Source organism: Neolamprologus brichardi, chromosome 11, assembly GCF_056152115.1.
Source record: "Neolamprologus brichardi isolate AB-2024 chromosome 11, ASM5615211v1, whole genome shotgun sequence".
Taxonomy (NCBI): domain Eukaryota; kingdom Metazoa; phylum Chordata; class Actinopteri; order Cichliformes; family Cichlidae; genus Neolamprologus; species Neolamprologus brichardi.
In genome coordinates, this window is record NC_142114.1 from 13,688,378 (window position 1) to 13,707,153 (window position 18,776).

General features: G+C 43.3%; 1 protein-coding gene across 3 annotated transcripts in view; it reads right to left on the reverse strand.

The window, feature by feature from the left end:
* Positions 1-753: 753 nt before the first annotated feature.
* The window catches only part of creb5b (cAMP responsive element binding protein 5b), a 39,950-nt gene continuing 21,927 nt past the window's right edge, over positions 754-18,776 (reverse strand). For 2 of the 3 annotated variants that reach the window (XM_006801410.3, XM_006801409.3), the window contains exons 7-11: positions 17,134-17,244; positions 5,246-5,569; positions 3,768-3,995; positions 3,447-3,555; positions 754-2,530 (exon numbers count right to left, since the gene is read on the reverse strand). In XM_006801410.3, coding sequence (XP_006801473.1) covers positions 2,376-2,530; positions 3,447-3,555; positions 3,768-3,995; positions 5,246-5,569; positions 17,134-17,244 — 927 coding nt within the window. In that variant the 3' untranslated portion in view covers positions 754-2,375. Of the gene's footprint in view, positions 2,531-2,588; positions 3,198-3,446; positions 3,556-3,767; positions 3,996-5,245; positions 5,570-17,133; positions 17,245-18,776 lie in introns of those variants that run through there. The other variant, XM_035912275.2, reaches the window with a different exon arrangement.

Consider the following 18,776-nt stretch of genomic DNA (forward strand, 5'->3'; position numbering starts at 1 on the left):
TCTAAAAGAAAGGTGGTTGCATTACATGTACAGGATTATAGAAATTAATATTATGTACAATATTTATACTTTTAGACTTAAAATAATACAATTACAACATCATTAATATGTAGGAATTGTCCTTTTTCTCACACAGACACACTCACACTGTACTTCCATAGCTCCTTTTTTTGTATGCCTATATAGTAACAAATGCATTTTTTATTATGAACATGGATCCACTATCAGAAATGAAAACTCCTAATAATTCCAGTTGAAAGCGCGATGAGGTCATAAACATATTTTCACATGCATGAGGTTAATTTGGAATGGTCTGATCTAAACAGGGTTTTAAAAACAGCCAAAATTAAGGCAAGCTTCAGTTCAGAGGGTCGGTGCAACAAAGCCCTTTTACAAAGGATTTTCTAAGACTCATCACTCAATAATCATCTCACACACACACACACTAAACAGCACACACAGATTTTAAGGGTAAGAAACAACATGAATACATCAAATGCCTTCACAAAAACCACCATGTGGTCCGTTATGGGGAAAGATATTTTTCAATTAAAAGGGAAAGAACAAATTCAACGCTATCAGGTCCTTAATCATGCCCGGCAATGCAAGCTCCAGGTTCCATTATTCTTTTTATGGGCATGTGAAACAAGCCAGGCATATTTTCTCTATAAAGCCAAACATAGTTACAGGTTCTCGCTGGTGTGTGAAGACAGGGAGGAGGGCTTTTTGGGTGGTGGTGGGGGGGGGGGGGGGGGGGGGGGGGGGGGATCACTGAGAATTACCTCTGACCTTAATATGGCTATTCTACCCTCCGTCATAACAGAGGACAAAGTGCATAGACAGCTCTGCGATCGCTCCACCTGTGCGTGGAAAGTATTTCATCCGTCCTACTGTAAAAACACAGTGCATTGTGGTCGTCATGCTCATGAACTGACATTCCTGGTCATATGGAAGTGGAAATAAAGAGGCGCTGCAGTCTAAAGGAGATGGATGTAGAAAAGGTCGCCTGTAAGAAACTCAGAAGATTTGGCCTTAGGTGTAACAGACATCTGTAAGAAAGCCCATAACAAAAATTCATAGAAAAACAAAAGAAAAAGCAGAGATAATTATGGTGATTAAAACGAAGCTATTAAATATAATAAGCCAGCAAAGCTTTTTAAGGAAGATTCAGGCACATTGTGATATCTTGGAAAGCACAAACACGAGCTGCTCTTCTTCAGGAATTGCAAGTTGTGGTGGTGGAAAAGAAAAAGAGAAAAAAAAAAGATAAACAGATATATATTTTCTCACATACTTTTCTTTCTTAATACAAGTCGAACTTTGTTCTGCAGCAGGAAAGAGGGACAAAACACAAATATATATATAACAATATTCACATGCCAGACTGTGCACACACTCAATCAAATGTTATTTCATTTTGGTCTGAATGCACAACACACACACACACACACACACACAACAAGAGGCCTCAACGATTAAAAAGCTTCAGTTGGTCCTGGAGAGCGGAGGACGCTGGTCTCCGCTGCTGAGCTGCCTCACTGGTATCACAGTGTACAGTTCTGTCGCTGCAACAGCATCAAATGTCCTTGGCCATTCTGATCATTAATGTGGGCGTACAGTAGAAAAAAGATGATCAACACTGTGATGTATTGCTTCCTTCTGAGCATATGGTATTTTCACTGTCACGCCGTATATTATAAAGCTTTTTTTTTTTTGTTTGCTTGTTTTTAAAGAATACTGCCGACAGGGAAGATTGTTAACAGTCATATATGTTTCTTGGAAAAAAAGAAAAAGGGTCATTTCACCTGCTTGCATATTCCTGTCTTCAAGACATCCGTGTTCAAAGTCTGACTTTAAACAACAAATAAAACGCAGCGACGTCCCCCTCAGTTTTTCAGATTTTTCAGTGTCTTCCACATTGCTGCAAGCTTACGCAGCTTACGGTCACTCTTTATTCAGTCCACTGGGCACATAGAGATGTAAGACCTGCATTTTTGTTTTTTAAGAGATGACAGTCTGAGGCACGCGTCTCTGTCCTCTGGTTTCATGAGCATCGTGATCAATTTTGTACCATTACAAAACAGAAAAAGTCACTGAAATGGTGCATAAGATTAACAAAAATGTCTTTCCACTAAGCACAAAAAAAGCAGAATTAAAAAAACGCGCCAAAAAACATAAAAGTTTTATGCGTTAATAGGATTGGTCTATAAAAATAGATACTGTAGCTACTGTATAAAGAACAGGCTCACAGGCCTTTGAGGTTTTTCTTGATGGAGAATGAGGAGCAGCACGTGCAGCTGGCGACCCTCAAAAAGCATGGGTGGTGGTAGGGGGTGAATTCGTGGCTGCAGCCGAGGTTACGGTCTCCTTTGTCCCTAGTGGATGGGGTTAATGTCTGTGCAGTGGTTGGTCTGCCCGTGCACACTGCTGCCCCCTACAGTCGTAGTGGAGGTGGTGATGGTGTTGTGCTGGATGACCTGCTGCTGGGAGCACACTGGAGCTGGACTGCCTGCAGGACTGCTCTCTGGACCTGAGGAGAAAGCAGAGACATCACTGAAGATAGAAGTGATGCGTAAAGCACGCATGTGTGAGTGCAAGTACAAAAGATAGAACCGAGGAGCTGCACACAGGGATACATAAAGTATGCATAATGGTAAAATCTAGCAAAATAAACACAGGATCTCTCATTATATTACAAAAAAAAATCTTTATTAGCAGAAGAGCATTTCAAACATGTGACAACCTAAGGTTACACCAAATGTCTCATCCTCCATCTCAAAATAGGCGATAATGGATAACACAAAAATGGAAACGTGAATCATTCCACTCCGTAAATACGCCTGATGGATTTTGGACACATTGTAGGTGACATCTTTACACCAGTTAGACTCATCGATGAAAGTCATTCCAGCCCAGGCTGGGAGTTGGCTTTCTCTTGTACAAAAGAGCCATTCAGCCAAGGGGGGACGTGAGCCTTATTTTCCTAAAGCTGCACAGGGAGGTGACTTATCCTAATTACATGGAAATGTCACTCGAATCCGTATCAAAGGGTGGGGCTCTGATGTCATGTACGGCTGAGCTGAAGCACAGTCCAAAAATCAGTGAGATCCCAGGCATCCATTAGGGCTGTGATGTCAACGTGCAGACTGTGATGTCTTTCTCACGTTGAGGCTCGGCTGCTTCTGTGCACAGAGCTGCTGTGAGATGGAAAAAATAAGTCTCAAAAGGGATTCAGACAGCCAGCTACCAGAGTGTGCAACACCCATATGTCAAAGGAAGAGTCCTGCAGCGAGCGTGGGAGCTGGATACCAGCACACTGGAACGAAAAGCCTTGCCAGTTACTGTGTGTCCATCAGACTTGTGTCTGTAGGGTTTATTCCTTTCCACCGCAGAGCTAAGGCACACAGTTAAAGGTGTGTGAGTGTGTTTATGTTTAAGCTACTCACTGAGGTAACCTTGGGACTCTTTCTGCATAGTGGTGATGGGACAGTCCTTGTGTGTGAGGAGAAGCTGCTTGAGCTGTGTCACCTCGTTCTTTAGCATTGTGACTTCATTCTGAGAAAAAGAAAAATATTTTCAGATTTCAGCGAATCGACATTTCTTGGCAACTCTCCATCCTTAACTACCTAAAGACAAACAATAAAATTCCCAGGTCATATTACCCAATTAAACAAATCAAAATCCATGGTGATGGCCCTGAGTTCCAGTCGTTACTGTACATAGATTTAGAGGCTCTAAAGGTGTTTTTAGATTTTTTTGGTTTTTACCTGAAGCTGCATGTTGGTCTGTGTGAGCTCCTCTGCCTTCTTCTCTAATGACATCACCCAAACTTTTCGCTTCTGTCTGCATCTTGTTGCAGCCGCTCTGTTTCGCTCCAGAAACTTTCGCCGACGTTCATCCGGGTCCTCGTCCACTACTCGTCTGCGCCGTCCACCACTGGGTGGCGGAGACTGCAACGTCTGCGTGGGCTGCATCTGCTGGGTTGCAGGTGACATCTGAATCACGGGAAAATGGCATTAACATTACTGATGTCCCCGATGGGGCAGCGCCTGCCTGCCACGATGCGACCACATATGTAACCATCCTGACACAGCTGGAAAGCAGCCAGTCAGCTGTCTGCTGTAGCCGCGATGCTGCCTCAGAGCCTCCTGCCTCTAAACAACAATATATACATTACTTCCTGCAGGTATTTTATGTCTGGCAACTTCCCCAAAAACAACATCTGCTTGTACCACGTGCCTTAAGAAGCTGGGCTGTGGGTGTCAGGAGTGAATGACTGACTGACTGACTGGGCTGATTCACTAGCTTGCCCACCTTGTTAAAGAGGTGTCAGGAGGCAGTTTTCCAACGCCCACTTCCACTCAGACTAACACCACCAGACGCAGTCAAAAGGCCCATTTCTATGCACTGACAAATCTTGACATATACTTGGCTAGGTCAAGTGTTTTCAGTCTTCAAAACATTACATTTTTATGAGAAGCATGGAAAATGCACGCCACTTTAATGGTGGCAGCACACACAGACAATGTTGTTTTAAAGCTTTAATGGTACATTTAAAACATATAGTGAAATGCACTTCATGATGTGGCACTCTGTGCTGCAAAAAGGCTTCAAAGAATGCAAGGACAAAATGCCTCTTTTTTTAATGCCGTGAGCAATACTGTCAGTTAATACTGAAACAGGTATATTCACAGATAAGACGTCCAAGAAGTATAAGCCAAGGCTGTCTGTTCATCTGGTTTGTAAAACTTCTTCTGCACTTGAAGCATGCCGTGACTACATAATTGCAAATGGTTGGTGCAGTGGAGCAAAGTTTTCAAAAGACAGTCCTGAACATCCTTTTGTAACTGTTTCTGAACTCTTCGTGACCCCTTCTCTCCATGGCAAGCATCCAACACTGACCTGTAGCTGACCAAACAAAAAGGAAAAAATACTTTTGCGCCGGGTGCCAGGAAACTCGCTATTAAGGATGCAGCAAGGGAAAATGCGTTCATCCACTCACTCGCTGTGAATTCTAAGCATCATTTTAGCCATGCTTCTATACTAAACCACTAATAGCTGACTTCAAAACTACTCAAAAGCCTTCCAAAGGACTGGCTTGTTTTAGTCACGCTGCATACACGCTGACTTCTAGCTGTGTGAGTGATTTTAATGTGCAGTGTAGTTAATGTGTTATTGAACTTGTGGCTTTGCCTTTGGGCTGCCTAAAAGCTTCTCAGCTCTCTCGGGGAGCCGATTTGCTTACCTGTGAAGCAGAGTGCATCGGAGGGTGCGGTGATGTCTGATGTGGGTGCCCAGGATGAAGGTGGGGGTTGTGGGAGTTGTGATGGGGATTGTGTCCCTGCGGGTGATGGTGTCCACCCTGAGCGTGGCCCTGGTTGTGGTGGTGGTGTCCGTGGTGCTGGTATGCATGCGGAGGGGCTTGCAGGTGCTGGTGCGGGTGCGAGTGCATGTGATGGTGAGCGCCTTGGTCCTGCCGTGATGACATCATCTCCATCATGTGGCCCATGGAGTTCATGTTGCCGTTTGCGATGGCACCGGGGTGGTGTGAAAGTGCAGCCTTTAGCCTCTAAAGGAGACAAAGTGGACACCAAAGACAACGTTTAATATAAATCTCTGGGAGTATTTCGTCATTATGTTTGTACATATTCGCCTCCATCAGTGTGATGATTAAGCGCAGACTACAACGTGACAAATGGCTTCATAAATCCACATGTCAGCAGGACAAGTCAAAGCCACTTAGGCTGTCCTTCATCTCTCCTTCAGTCCTGTCATTCTTGCTCTTTACCTTTCATGACTGCATCCCACCGGTCCCTGCTCTTCATATTCACAACAGCCCCTCTCTCTCTCTCTTATGGAGTGCTTGTGTTTGTTTGTGCATTTCTGCTGGTGAGATGAGATCGCCGGTAAGGTGTGAGACCTCAGAACGCTCCCTTACTGTTGACCCAGCAACAGGTTTGTTGCTTTAACTGTGTGGTCTACTTAGCACTGACTGAGACGGTGTCTCTGAGCAGTCTGGGATGAGAACCAGAGAGAAGCACACTAAAAGTGCACTTGTGTTCCTCATGTTTACCAAATGCACCTCTCCACTAGAGTGTGTTTTTCTGGGCACCGCATAAAGACGACCGCAAACGCAGAAACCCAGCACAAACCTAGACATAAATAAAAAATGCATGACATATTTACAGTTTAATAGCTTTTAACAGGTTGCAAAACCTTATTTAATGAAGACCCTTTTTACCAAAAGCACACTGCCGATGTTAATAAACACTAAAATACATGGAAATTAATTATTCCTTTTACAGTTGATCTCCTGAGACATGTTTAGTAAAAAGTTAGCAGCAAAAATGAAAAGAAAGACATTGTGTCTAAGGCTACTGTTGTGAATTCCACAACGTTTTCTTTTCCCTTTCCCAGTATTCTCTTTTTCCTCTCTGCTCCCTTCCCCCTTCTCCCAGCTGCTGTCAGTAAGTCCAAGGCTCCATATCTTTTAACAGCCTTCACATTCATGATTCCCATAGGGAATGGCATCCAGCTGGTCTGGATCACAATGCTAGGACATAAGCAGAGCACAACACCATCCCTTCACTTCCCGCTCACACTGTCTATGAGTGGAAAGCTTTTTACAAGTAGTAAGGCGGCACAGTCCAATAAATCATTTTAGAAGATTGGGAACAAAAAAAGTGACTGTGTTTTACCATATTTACACATTATATGTGTGTGTGTGTGTGTGTGTGTGTGTGTGTGTGTGTGTGTGTGTTTGGAGTTAGTTGTCTTTACTTTTTCTACGGACATTGTGGGATGCAGAGAATTGCACATGAAACCGGCACAGTGAAATTATGACCTTGTCGAGCCAGTTTTAGTTGACTATAGTTTCTGTTTGTCACAGAAAGGTATGCCTGACACTTTGAAACAGGTACTTTTCTGGAAGCGCGAGATTTTATCTGTTGTACCTCACTATGAATGTTATTTTAAACTTCTACACTTCTAATGTCATAGATAACACATCCTAAACCAATATAATCACACCCTAACCCCACTAACGGCCTTCACCAAAACCTCTAAGAATTGTTCTCAGGGGCCACAACCCTTCCTTTTTGTGACCAGAGAGACATGGGTTAAAATACCACAGTCTACACACAGCGAGTGTCTTCAAGCCTGCAGCTGTCAGCGGCATCATAGTCACACTGAGTCTTACTGATGCACTGAGAAGTCTCTGACTTTCTTTAACACACTACAAACTACAAACACTACAAACAGTTACAATCTGCAAAGGGTGGCTATCTGGAAATAACATCTTAAAACACGACAGCTAATTGACATGCAGCTGAAGCAGAAAAGGGATTTAAAATGCTTACAGATCAATCATAGTCACCAGTGTTGACAAGGACATCTTCTGTACATCACAGGATGAATTCTGAGTTTGACAGCTCTCACTGAGCACCTTCCCTGCAGCCTGCAGTCGATCAGTATGAACCAGAGAGGTGAGACCCACGCCTTTTGTGCAAGAGAAAACCAATCAGGGTCTGGCAAGCTCCTGCCACTCAAGCAGGGAATCACCTGAATGAATAGAAGCCAGAGGAGTTTGCTGGCAGCATGTCTACCTTTGTAATCTCTATAAGACGTTTAGTAAGCTGATGGCCGGTAAGATGCTCTTTTGGTGTCACTGAAACTCCCTTCTAGAAAGGGAAGATGCCAGGTGGAAGACAGAGAGCATAAATGGTGAAGGGGAGTATTAAGAGAGACAAAGACTAGAGGTGGGAAGAGATTAGATGGATTCCAGTGTCTCTTCCCCACACACCATTAGCCTGAAATGGCAATTGGTCATTTGTCAGCGTCTCAGCGAGCTGTCCAGCTGGCACTATCTGTATATTAATTCAATTAGCCTGCATTCAAAGAGGCCTGTGAGTGTCAAAGTACAGAGGGACTGCAGGTCAAAGAGCCAAGGGGCCGATGCACAAGCCTTAGTGGTGCAACAAAGTACAAAGGTAACTGAATGTAATGCAACACAGGTTAATATAATACAGTTCAACAGAGACAGCATAGCTATTACACATAACAAAATCAATCAAAGAACTACAGAAACACCTTGACAACATACAACTTAAATTTTTAGTACACGCATAGAAATTAAACCACTCTCGATGACTGGATTAGCTGGCAGGACCTTCCCACTTACATGATGAATAATGGAAAATCCAGCTCTTTAAATAGGCAGTATGAATATATAAATGCTCCACCTTAAACTGATAGGTTTAAAGAAAAGGACACAGTTAAAAGAGAAAACCCTTACCGTGATATAACCCTATTCCTGAAGCTAGCTCTGTACAAGTGTCTACCTCTCCTGCATCTGAAGTCGAGACACAGCTCAGTTAAACCCAGCTCAGCCAAAACTTAAGTCTTTGTATCCAGAACCACAGTGACGCAACTAAGGGACGTTAGCAGAGTGATGATGAGCAGGCTGTGATTCTCAAACACCTTCATCAGCCCCTTAATGACTCTTTAACACATGGTTGTATTTCCCCAGACTGTGCTAAGCACAAGAACTTAACCACCATGTGCATTTTACTCTAATGACACACACACACAAACATATACATTTCTCCTGCAGCAACATGGCTGCCACAGAAAACAGTCATTAAATCAGTGCAGGTGTTAGCTTGCGGCTGTGCAGAGCACTCAAAGATGGGACGGTATGCACCCTGTTCTACCACCGTCTGCCCTGCTGCCAAGTTGCAACAGGAAAATGAAGTCTCTGTGACACCATTAGAAAGTGGTCAGCTTCCTTCACAATAATTTTTATATAGTAGCAGCATAAATACACGCATTCTGACAGTATACTGAAAGCAGCAGTGCTATTGATTTTCCACCATCCCTGATTCAGCCATCTTTTGCCCAGAGGGGAGTTATCTCCTCTCAGACCTTTGCCCCCTGACCTCTCCACTCCCTCTCCTTTTTTTAGGCCTCTCTCATTTATGTGGTTTCAGGGATACCAGGTGATCATCCATTAATGATATTTATTAATGGCTGTGTCCTCTCTGACACAGGGGCTTTGAGTGATGTCCCTGTGAGTGCTCTGGGCACATCCTGAGAACACACTCAGGTTTCTGCTCACCAGATGACTTCATGTCTATTAACCCTGGGAGGAGAAACCATGATCATGAAGCAGGTACAAAGGGAAGAGACCACGCCTGCCTAAGGATGGGTAAATCAAACCTAGCAAGGTCAGGGTGAGCACTTTTATTCCCCTTAAAAGTGGAGCATTGTACTATCAGGGGACCTTTGGCCCTCTGGCGCCTCACAGTAGGTTTGAAAGATTTGATCAGTCTGTGGAGTCACAGTTCAACTGCAAAAAGATCAACGATTCAAATGGTGCTCTTTCGCTTCATATTTAAGGGTCCGCAGAGAAACATTAAAGCTTCTGTCTCTCACTGTCAGCTTCTTTGTTAACATCAGGCAAGCACAGTGATCGTGACTAAGCACACAGCATTTCTAACTGCATAATATATCAAAGCTGTAACTTTCCTGGGAGTATTTTATATATGCCTCGGCCCCCCTACCTTGCACTCTAAACCCGACCCAGGTTCACCATCTGCAGCTGAAAGCAGGAGTTTGGCTCTGCTGCTTCGCCAAGCACTCCACGGATCCTGTTCCATCCTCCTCATCTCCACCGCCAGCACTACCCACCAGTGCCTGCCTACAAACCCACTCTCTGTCCCCTAAAAAGCCCATACCCCCATTAGTTCAATTTTATTAGATTTCCCTCTCACCCAGAGAGGCAGTAACATCCACCACCCCCTCTCTCTCCTCTCTCTCTCTCTTCTCTTTCTGTTTCTCTCTCTCTCTCTCTCTCACACACACACACACACACACTGCACACACCTCTTGCCTTTTCCTCCACCCCCTCTCCCTCTGCTTGCCAAGAGCTGGGGACTGTTAAACTGATTTCCTCAGGGAACAGTGAGGCAGACAGTCTGATGGGAGTGCTGGGCTGTAATATCGCCCCCTCTCTCCTCTCTCAGGTTCTGGGCCAAGCTGATCAGAGCTTCCCTGTGGTTCCAGACACAGACAGGGAGATGGACATAGACTGACTGTTCAGCCAGGGCCAGACGTTCCGGTGGTGCTCGGAGGAACCGTGGCGGTATGGGTGCAGCAAGACACACGCCCACTGAGAAGTGTGCTCCAAAGCATGCGCTCATACTCTTGGCAGCTTCTGCAGCCTGTCAAGTTAATGGATGGGCCTCTGACTCCAGTCTGCATATCCCCACTGTTCCCTCTCTTGTAAAGCCCTGCTCGAGTGCAGCCTACATGGTTATCACTGCACCCACTGTCACAATCTTGAATACAGACAATGCCCCTGAGTGAGAGAGACAGACAGAGCATGGATACAATGCTAAACACTTACATACTCTTAAGTTGTGGGATTAAAAGAGGCATCACGAGTCAATGTGTCGATAAACGTAAGTGGAATCAAATGTAGTTTGAAAGATGTTAAAAATATCAGATCTCTAATGTTAGTGTATTTTGGCCGTTACTCACAAATTTTTCACAATAGCTTTGTTTTGTAAATTAGTGGTTTGAGTTTTGGTTCTTGTTCTCTGATAATAAATAGCCCCTCTTTACCCACACTGTCAATACACCCACAGGCGTGAGAAGCCACTTGTGTTTCGACATGCCAACATTTCCAAGAAGTAATCGTTGAAAACATGAAGCACGAACTTGTCTGATTCAGATCACCTCCTCAGTATTGTTAAAGTTATTTTGGTGTGAGTGTCTTGTTTTTTTTGCTCAGGCTCCAGGAGTGCTAATGGTGGCTGGACCAGTCCGGTCTGGATCACGCAGTGTTGATGGCAGCTGGTTTACCCAAGCTTGGCTCTGCTTGTGTCCCTTCCCATTCATAGGCCCTGAACCATAACCAAATGGCCTTCACATACACCACCCATCAGCACACCTAAAAAAAACAAGCAGTCATCCAAAGACAAACAGATGCGACACTCTGTGCCACCAACGCCACTCTTGTCACAAAAACTCAACCCAACATAGAAGCGCACACTCACACACACACACACACACACACACACACACACACACACACACACACACACACACACACACACACACACACACAAAACTACTCAGAAGCTTCCTCCTCTTCTATAAAGCTTGCTGATCTTGCCTTAGAGTGTATTATGAGCCAGGAACATGTTTTACTCCTGCTAGGCCCCCTACATCCCCTCAATCATACTAGTAGTACCTTGCACAAGCTTTCACACCAATCCTTCCAGGCAAGCACTTTAGCACATTTTCAACAATACTTTCCATTTACAGTTACACATATATCACCATTCACATACACTGGTCACATGAGCGCTGGAGTAAAAATGAAGCAAAAGGTCAGCTATTTCTAGAAAACACAACAACACAAAAACAGACAAACAGAAATGAAAAAAGTATAAAAATAGATTTTTATTTTTTTTAATGCATTTATTTTGATTGGCCCGACAATGAAGTGGAAGTGAAGCGAAATATAACACATTAGTATAAAACAGCCATGGCAGCAGAAATCATAGATCAGCTGTTGTCTCAAAGCAAGTGATGCTTTGAGCGCTATCCATCATCAGAGAAAACTATGGTGATGACAAATGTGTACCGACACAAAGGTATATGAGCAGAACTATAATGTGGTTTTTTTTTCCATTTTAAAGACAGTCAGAAAACAAACTCTCTGTCACTGTTTTGTAATGAGAGTTTTTAACCTAAAACTTGATCAGCTGCATTTCCAAAAGTATCTGTTAATGGTTATAAAGTGGTAGAAGTATGGATGCATGCACGTTGTAAGATGAATATGCGTTAGTACGGCTGTACCTTGAAAACAGAAAGGATCCCAAACTGTGGATCTGTCCCCTAAGAATCAGGTGGGCAAATTTTGGGGGTTGTGTTTTATATCAAAGCTCAAGAACCCTTCGTATTTACAAAGTGGATTTGTGCTTGAATTATCAGGTAAAATCTTTTATTTCAAAGTTTTGTTTTGTTGTAACTGTGCAAGTGCTTCTGCTGTAATTTGTCTCTATTCTTATAGTCAAGCTCTCTGATTTTAAAAAGTGCTATTTAATAAAAAAAATAAAGTTAATACACTCACAGAGACCACTGTGTAAAGTCCATAAAGACTGATAAACTAATAGACATGAAACGTAAATTTCATGAACTTGTCCTTTAAATCGTTTTCTAACTAACCGATGGTACAGAATGGGAAGGAAATCTTATCAACTAACACATTACTCATTCCTCCTGCCACGCTCACTCACTATTCAAATGTGAATATGAGTTTTCTAAATATAATCTTACAATAACACAATCACACGCACACACACACACAACTATATATAAACAGAGTTGTTTTGTTGAGTTCTCACTCATAGCGTAGTATCCCAATATTTTCCATGGCGATTTTACAGGGACATTAAAACGCTATCAAAATACTATTAACAAGAGGGATCATCTAATTCACCACCAATCTGAGATAACGTTGGCCGAGCAAACTTTTGTTAAATTGGCTCAGCTAAAAGTACATCCAACAGAGAATCCTGGGAACCAAAATTCTGGCTGGGTTTATTCAGTGGCATGGAAATCAATTTATAACTTTTATCTAACATGTTTTCTTCTGGATTGATGTTGACAGGCATATTTTATAGTTGAAAAAGGTGATAAATTGTGGTGTCGTGAGGTTTTTGATGATTCATCTATCTATCTATCTCACTAGTACAATTTTAGTCGCACCGAAGCAGAAGTTCCTTTCTGGTTTATGTGGCAGTTGCACTGATCCAGCAGCTCTTGCGTCACACTCTACGCTGCTAAAAGGACTCATCTCAGTAGAATCCCCCCCCCCCGACTAGTCATATAAACTTCTGCTGCATCCAAAATATTTAACCTTCTCTCTATGTGTCCTTTGTACCCTGTCACTAGTTGACTGCACGTCTTCCATGTTTACTTAACTAACCACACATATGCATATAACTGATCTGTATCACAAACCATATGCAAACTCGGACTTCATGGTTTGTTTTAGCCCACTTTGTCCACAGATGTGTTTTGGCTCCAAGGACAATGAGTACCAGACGGGGTGCCAGTGCAGTGAAAAAAGAGGCATTTACACACACAATCATGACCATGCATACAAACACACACAATGTACATACAAGCTAGAGTTAACGCAAGCAGTCTGCAGATTCAGCTGTGCTCTTAGCTCAGCGTCTCTGCTCAGTGACATCATACCCCGACAATGCCACCATTCATACAGATGTTGCTTACAAAACCTGTAGTTAGACTCTCATTGTGTGTACTGCTCCTCCTCCTCCTCCTCACAACAAGAGAATTTGCCAGAGGTGCTCCCCTACTATGGTGAAAGGAAATGAATGGAACACATAACAGGGTTACAGTTTATGCTAATGGTTTAACTGCTTACAAATGATTTTATACTAAGGTAATCATTTCATCAATCATGACATAGCAGAGATGAAAACTGTAACATCTGCAGCTGCCTCACTTTTTTGGAATTTGTGAGCAAAATAGGTGCAGTTCAGTGCAGTTACTGAATTTAGATAAGATAAGATAAGATAAAACTTTATTAATCCCTTGGGTGGGTTCCTCTGGGAAATTCGGTTTCCAAAAGCACAGCATCGACAGAAGTTACAGAGCGTGAGCAGAATATTATTGCAACTAGTATTTGGATTATCAGGATTAAAGATCAAGCGTTTAGCTAAACAGTGAACATGTACGAAAGAGTTACCCTGAAGAACTAACAGCAAGGTTTGTGCAAGTGAAATGAAAACTCAACATCAGTGCACGAGGAATACTTTGATTATTGGCCCTCCTGTGTGCTATGAAATGTTCCTTTAAGAGAAGCACTGCTTGCCCCCCCCCCTCCCCCCTTCAAGTAAAAAGGAGCATATTTAGAGCATGCCAGGAATTATGTCATCCACCAATCTAGTGCCAGCTCCACAGCCAAGCAGGCTGCAGTGAAAGAACATATAGTATTGTTTACCACATAAAAATCTCAGCACCTAGCCCGATGCTTAGTGACAAATTTATTGTCCTTAGTAACAATATAAACAATAGATAATTGGGAGATAATAAATAACACATTTTCATACACCAGCACAAAGCCCTTTCAAGGCCCCTCTTTCTGAAATTAGCAAGCAGTCAGGATGTGTGGAAAGCATGGGACTCAGTTAAAAGACACAATAAAACAATGCCAAAGTGCACCACGCTGAAAACAGTGCCACTGACATGAGCCATGCGCCACAGCGGGCATTCATAGACTCGAGTTTGTTTTTAGGGGAAATTTGATAAGGGCTTGTTTGGGTTTTCCTTGTTACAGATGAAAAATGATAGCAATTACCTTTCATTGCATGAACAAAGATATCAAAATTTAAGCATAGGGGGTCTGTGGTGTGTGAGGGTTGGGGTGGGTTGGGGGTGTGGGTGTGGGTGTGGGTGTGGGGAGTAGAAAACAGTGCAAGTATTCAGAAATGTTTTACAGTTTTCCTTTATAGGCATGCATGTATTCTGTGTGTGCATCTCATCTGTCAGTCGTTTTTCAAGTAGTTTTGGCTGCCTGTACATGCATGTGTGGGTGCACGTGTGTGCATGATTTTGCAGCTATTTGTACAAGCAAGATGACACAGTGCTGGTCCACGCGCTGTGCATATGTGTGTGTGTGCGCGCTCGTAAGGAGTGGTGATGTAATGCTTTGGCCGGCATGCTGTGGAACTTGGCCTCCTCTGTACTGCGTTTCCTCCACGCTGCGAGGGTCAACTATCCCACAACCTCCAGCACACAACACTCACTATTCAATTCCCCAGACCACAACAGAGCAGAATTCAACCACACCCGGCACCAAGAGCACCCAGTCCCTCACAACAAGAAGGGAAAAAAAACACTTGAGCTAAAACTAATAAAACATTCCAATCCCAGCAACCCTCCCAGGCAACAAACTAAAAGCATTAAGAAAAAAAAAACATATCAATTATTCCACCATCAAGCTTTGCTATACCACTTAAATGATGGCACTTAAGGAGAAAATCAGAAGAACAAAGATGGGCACTGATGCAGATACAGTCTTTAGCCCAGAGAGCACAAACAGAGAGCTTAGAGCAAGATATGAGTCCCCAAGGGGCCACAGCAGTCCTTTGGCTCATTAACTATTTACACCAGAGACAGGCCTCCCTACTGCTCTGGCCCACCACAAAATCAATTAGCCTTCATTAGCCCAGGCTCAGGGCATGCTTTTTTCTGACAGGGGAGGGATAATCCTGCTACCGATGCCTCCAGTTACCACAAAATATCAAACAACAGCAAGCTCACCCATATGGCCATACATGCATGCACAAACATGAAAAGACAAAGGAAACTGGTTCTACTTTTCACTAAGAAGTCTTCTATTTTCTCCCTTCTTATTCACTGTTTGATCTTGCAGTATATCAATATTACTTCTCGCCTTTTAATTCTCTTGCCTATTCTGCCTGTCTGTCCGTTTCCTTCATGTCTATCAAAGTCCCACTCAATCCCCTCTTCTGCTCTCACAATTTAAACGTTGAGCACAAAGAGTGCATCCAGATCTGTTCCTCCGAGGTGTGGGGTTACAGTGCGAAGATTTCCCATTGGCGGAAAGTCAACATGGTCAGGGTAATGCGATTAGAGCCGGATTGAGATCGTCGCAGGGGACACATGGGCCTGATCATGGCCCAGTTATCCGATAGCGAGGCCGTATTTATCGACCAGGCCCGGGCGGGGATATTGGAGACATTAGAGACCCCGTCTATGCTTATGAAACCCACGCTGGAGATCGCACCCGGATAACACAATTAGTCTCTCACTTTCTGTCCACAATCACAAAATTCCATCAGTTGTGTTCAGACATCAGGGAGCAGAATCTCAATTGATACACATTGGGTTGCTGTGCCTCGTGCCCGAATGGCCAACTAACCAGAAAGTTGCATGGTTAGGGGGCCTGCAGCCATTTAGTGACTGCATATGTTTATGGGAGGCCTAACAGAGCATTTACAATTCAATTACACAGATAGGAGGAGAAAAAAAAAGAGTAAGACATGTCTGGATGATGGCCAGGCGAGAGATAAGCCTAATACACTAATATTGTGTTACCCTAGTGTGTTACCATAGGAACAGTTGAAGAGATTCAAAAGACTACAAAGGCGATCAATCTTGAGAGAACGGGAGGAAGAGGGAGAATTAAATGCCCTGGGACTGCTCCCGCTCTCCTCTATCAGACCAATAACTCTTCTAATGACCTCTGCTACCCCTCTCTCTCTCCCTCTCTCTCCGTCTCTGTGTGTGTCTTTGCCTCTCCAGGATGTTTCTCTCCAGTAAACCCCGCTATCTATGAACCTTTCCAAACACAAAGAGCAGCCAACTCTTTTCATTATGGTTTATAATTTCTTTTTTCTCGATATCCATGTCATGACACTCCAGTTATTTATTTTTAAAACAAAGGTTGGCAGTTGGTCACGTTGCTACAGCATTAATCAATTCATATCACCTTAAATGTAACTTTTTAGCTATTTTTCATTAATCAGAGGTGCGCTGTCATAAACCAGCACAAGTGTTGCAGCAGTACTGGCATTCAAAATCAAGAACAGTGCAAAGAATCTTTTCTTTTTGAGCTTTTTCTTCTGCCAGTCTTTCTTTATCCTTCTTTAACTCTCAAAACCTGTGCCTACATATTATTCCAACTTCTACAACTATATGCTTTGTGAAAGGATGAGGTCATTTGATTTTTTTCCCTGCTGTGTTAAACTAGTGCTAACAAGTTGCAGGACCTACAGAACATGTTCTGTACATTAAGATATACATCAGGCAGTTGGTGGGCAGCCGAGCCACAACCACATAAAGGGCCCTTTATTCCAGCCAGAGTCTCCGGTGCTGCACTGGCAGGTTCAGACACAGCTTTGATTACACACCAAATGATGAAATCCACACAGGCCTAAGAGTGCAGCCTTGCTGGCAGAGCCCAGTGGAAAAGAAGGTTGCAACACTTTTCAGCTTGTGTGTGTGTGTGTGTGATTGTGTGCAGGCATAAAAGTGTATGTATGCATGTGAATGCTTGCATATACTCACCAGTTTGGCCTCTGAGTGCATGGAGGGAATGTGAGTGGAGGAGCAGGAGTTGCTGTGGGCGGGGCTTTGCATGCCCATCATATTGGAGCCCATGGACATTTGTCTCTCCATCTGAAGATTACAACAATACAATAACAATCACGCAAGTGTAAACAGGGCTTTATTTAAACACATATCAATCATGCTGCACTATTTATGCTAAGAGTGGTGATTTTTCAGAGATGCAATCACTGCTTTCTCACAGGTACGCACCAAAAAACTTTAAGCATTTTAAGTGTGAGACCTATCCTTTGAGGTTATGGAGCATTAGATGAGAACGCATGAGAGCCTGATTTCACATGACAGGCTGCCCTGTGCACAGCTCTGTGTGATGATAACTGGAGCTGACCCAAAACAGGAAGCCAGCATGCAGGGACTTAACACAGGAAGCTGGGCAACTGGGGTGTGTGTGTGAGAGAGAGTTTCTAACAGCAGTTTGGTGAGTATCTGTCAGACTAACATCAAAGTCGTCTAGTTGCAGGATGTTTCAATAGGGACATAGGTTAGTTAGCTCTACAAATTTCTAACCATCTGTCTTTGTGTGTATGCGCTCACTACTTGTCTCTGATCAGGGGCGATTTTAGCCCATTTTTGGGGGTGCTTCAGCACCCCCAAAATGAATCAAAGCACCCCCAAAGATTTCTTACTTTTTTTGACAATATTTGCTGTTTTTGTGACACACTACTAAAAATATAAAAAGCATACAGTACTGTACTTGTTTGAGACGAAACATTTTAACAACAAAAGTATAGATAACCCCCCCCCCCCCCCCCCCTCCCAAAATGGTTTGTTCCAGCTCTCTCCTGCTTTGGCTCTAGCGCTCTTGCTGCCAGAGCGATGGTGGCTGAGCAGTGTTGGGAAGTAACGGAATACATGTACCGCCGTTACGTATTTAAAATACAAAATATGAGTAACTGTATTCCGTTACAGTTACCGTTTAAAAAGGTGGTATTTAGAATACAGTTACTTTGTTGAAATAAATGGATTACACGGCGGTACTTCCCTGTTTCATATTGTGGCGGGTCAGGACTGTTTGGGTTTTGTTTGACAGCTACGTTCTGTTGTTCCAGGCGGCAGCGTTACGGTTGCCATGGTTACAGGGTGACGCTCTCTCTCTGCGTGTTTCCTGGGTGAGAGAGCGCTTTTTGTTGTTGTTGTGCTAAGCTAACAGGCAGAATGCTACAGGTATAGCTCTAAAGAATATAGCATCATAGGCAGTGTAGTCCGTGCTGCAGGGAGAATGGACTGCCATACCCGTTATGTGTCTGTGAGCGAGGGAGGGAGAAAAAGGAAAAGTACGAGCTGTCGTCAAGCAAAAACGGGAGCTGGAAGCATGTAAATATAATAATAACCACTGCAGCCAAGAAGAGAGCCTGACGAGCCCAGTTGTAAGTAAGCTATTAAGACTCGACTGTACACCGTGTTCGTGTTTTCCTCCAAAAACAATAAGTTCCGTTGGAGCAGCCTTTCAACGCCTCTCTTTGTCACCGTAACAGTAATAAATCACAGCAATAGTACATTCACGTAGTTGTAAACAGCATGATAATATGTTAAGTAATCCAAAGTATTCAGAATACGTTACTCTCATTGAGTAACGTAACGGA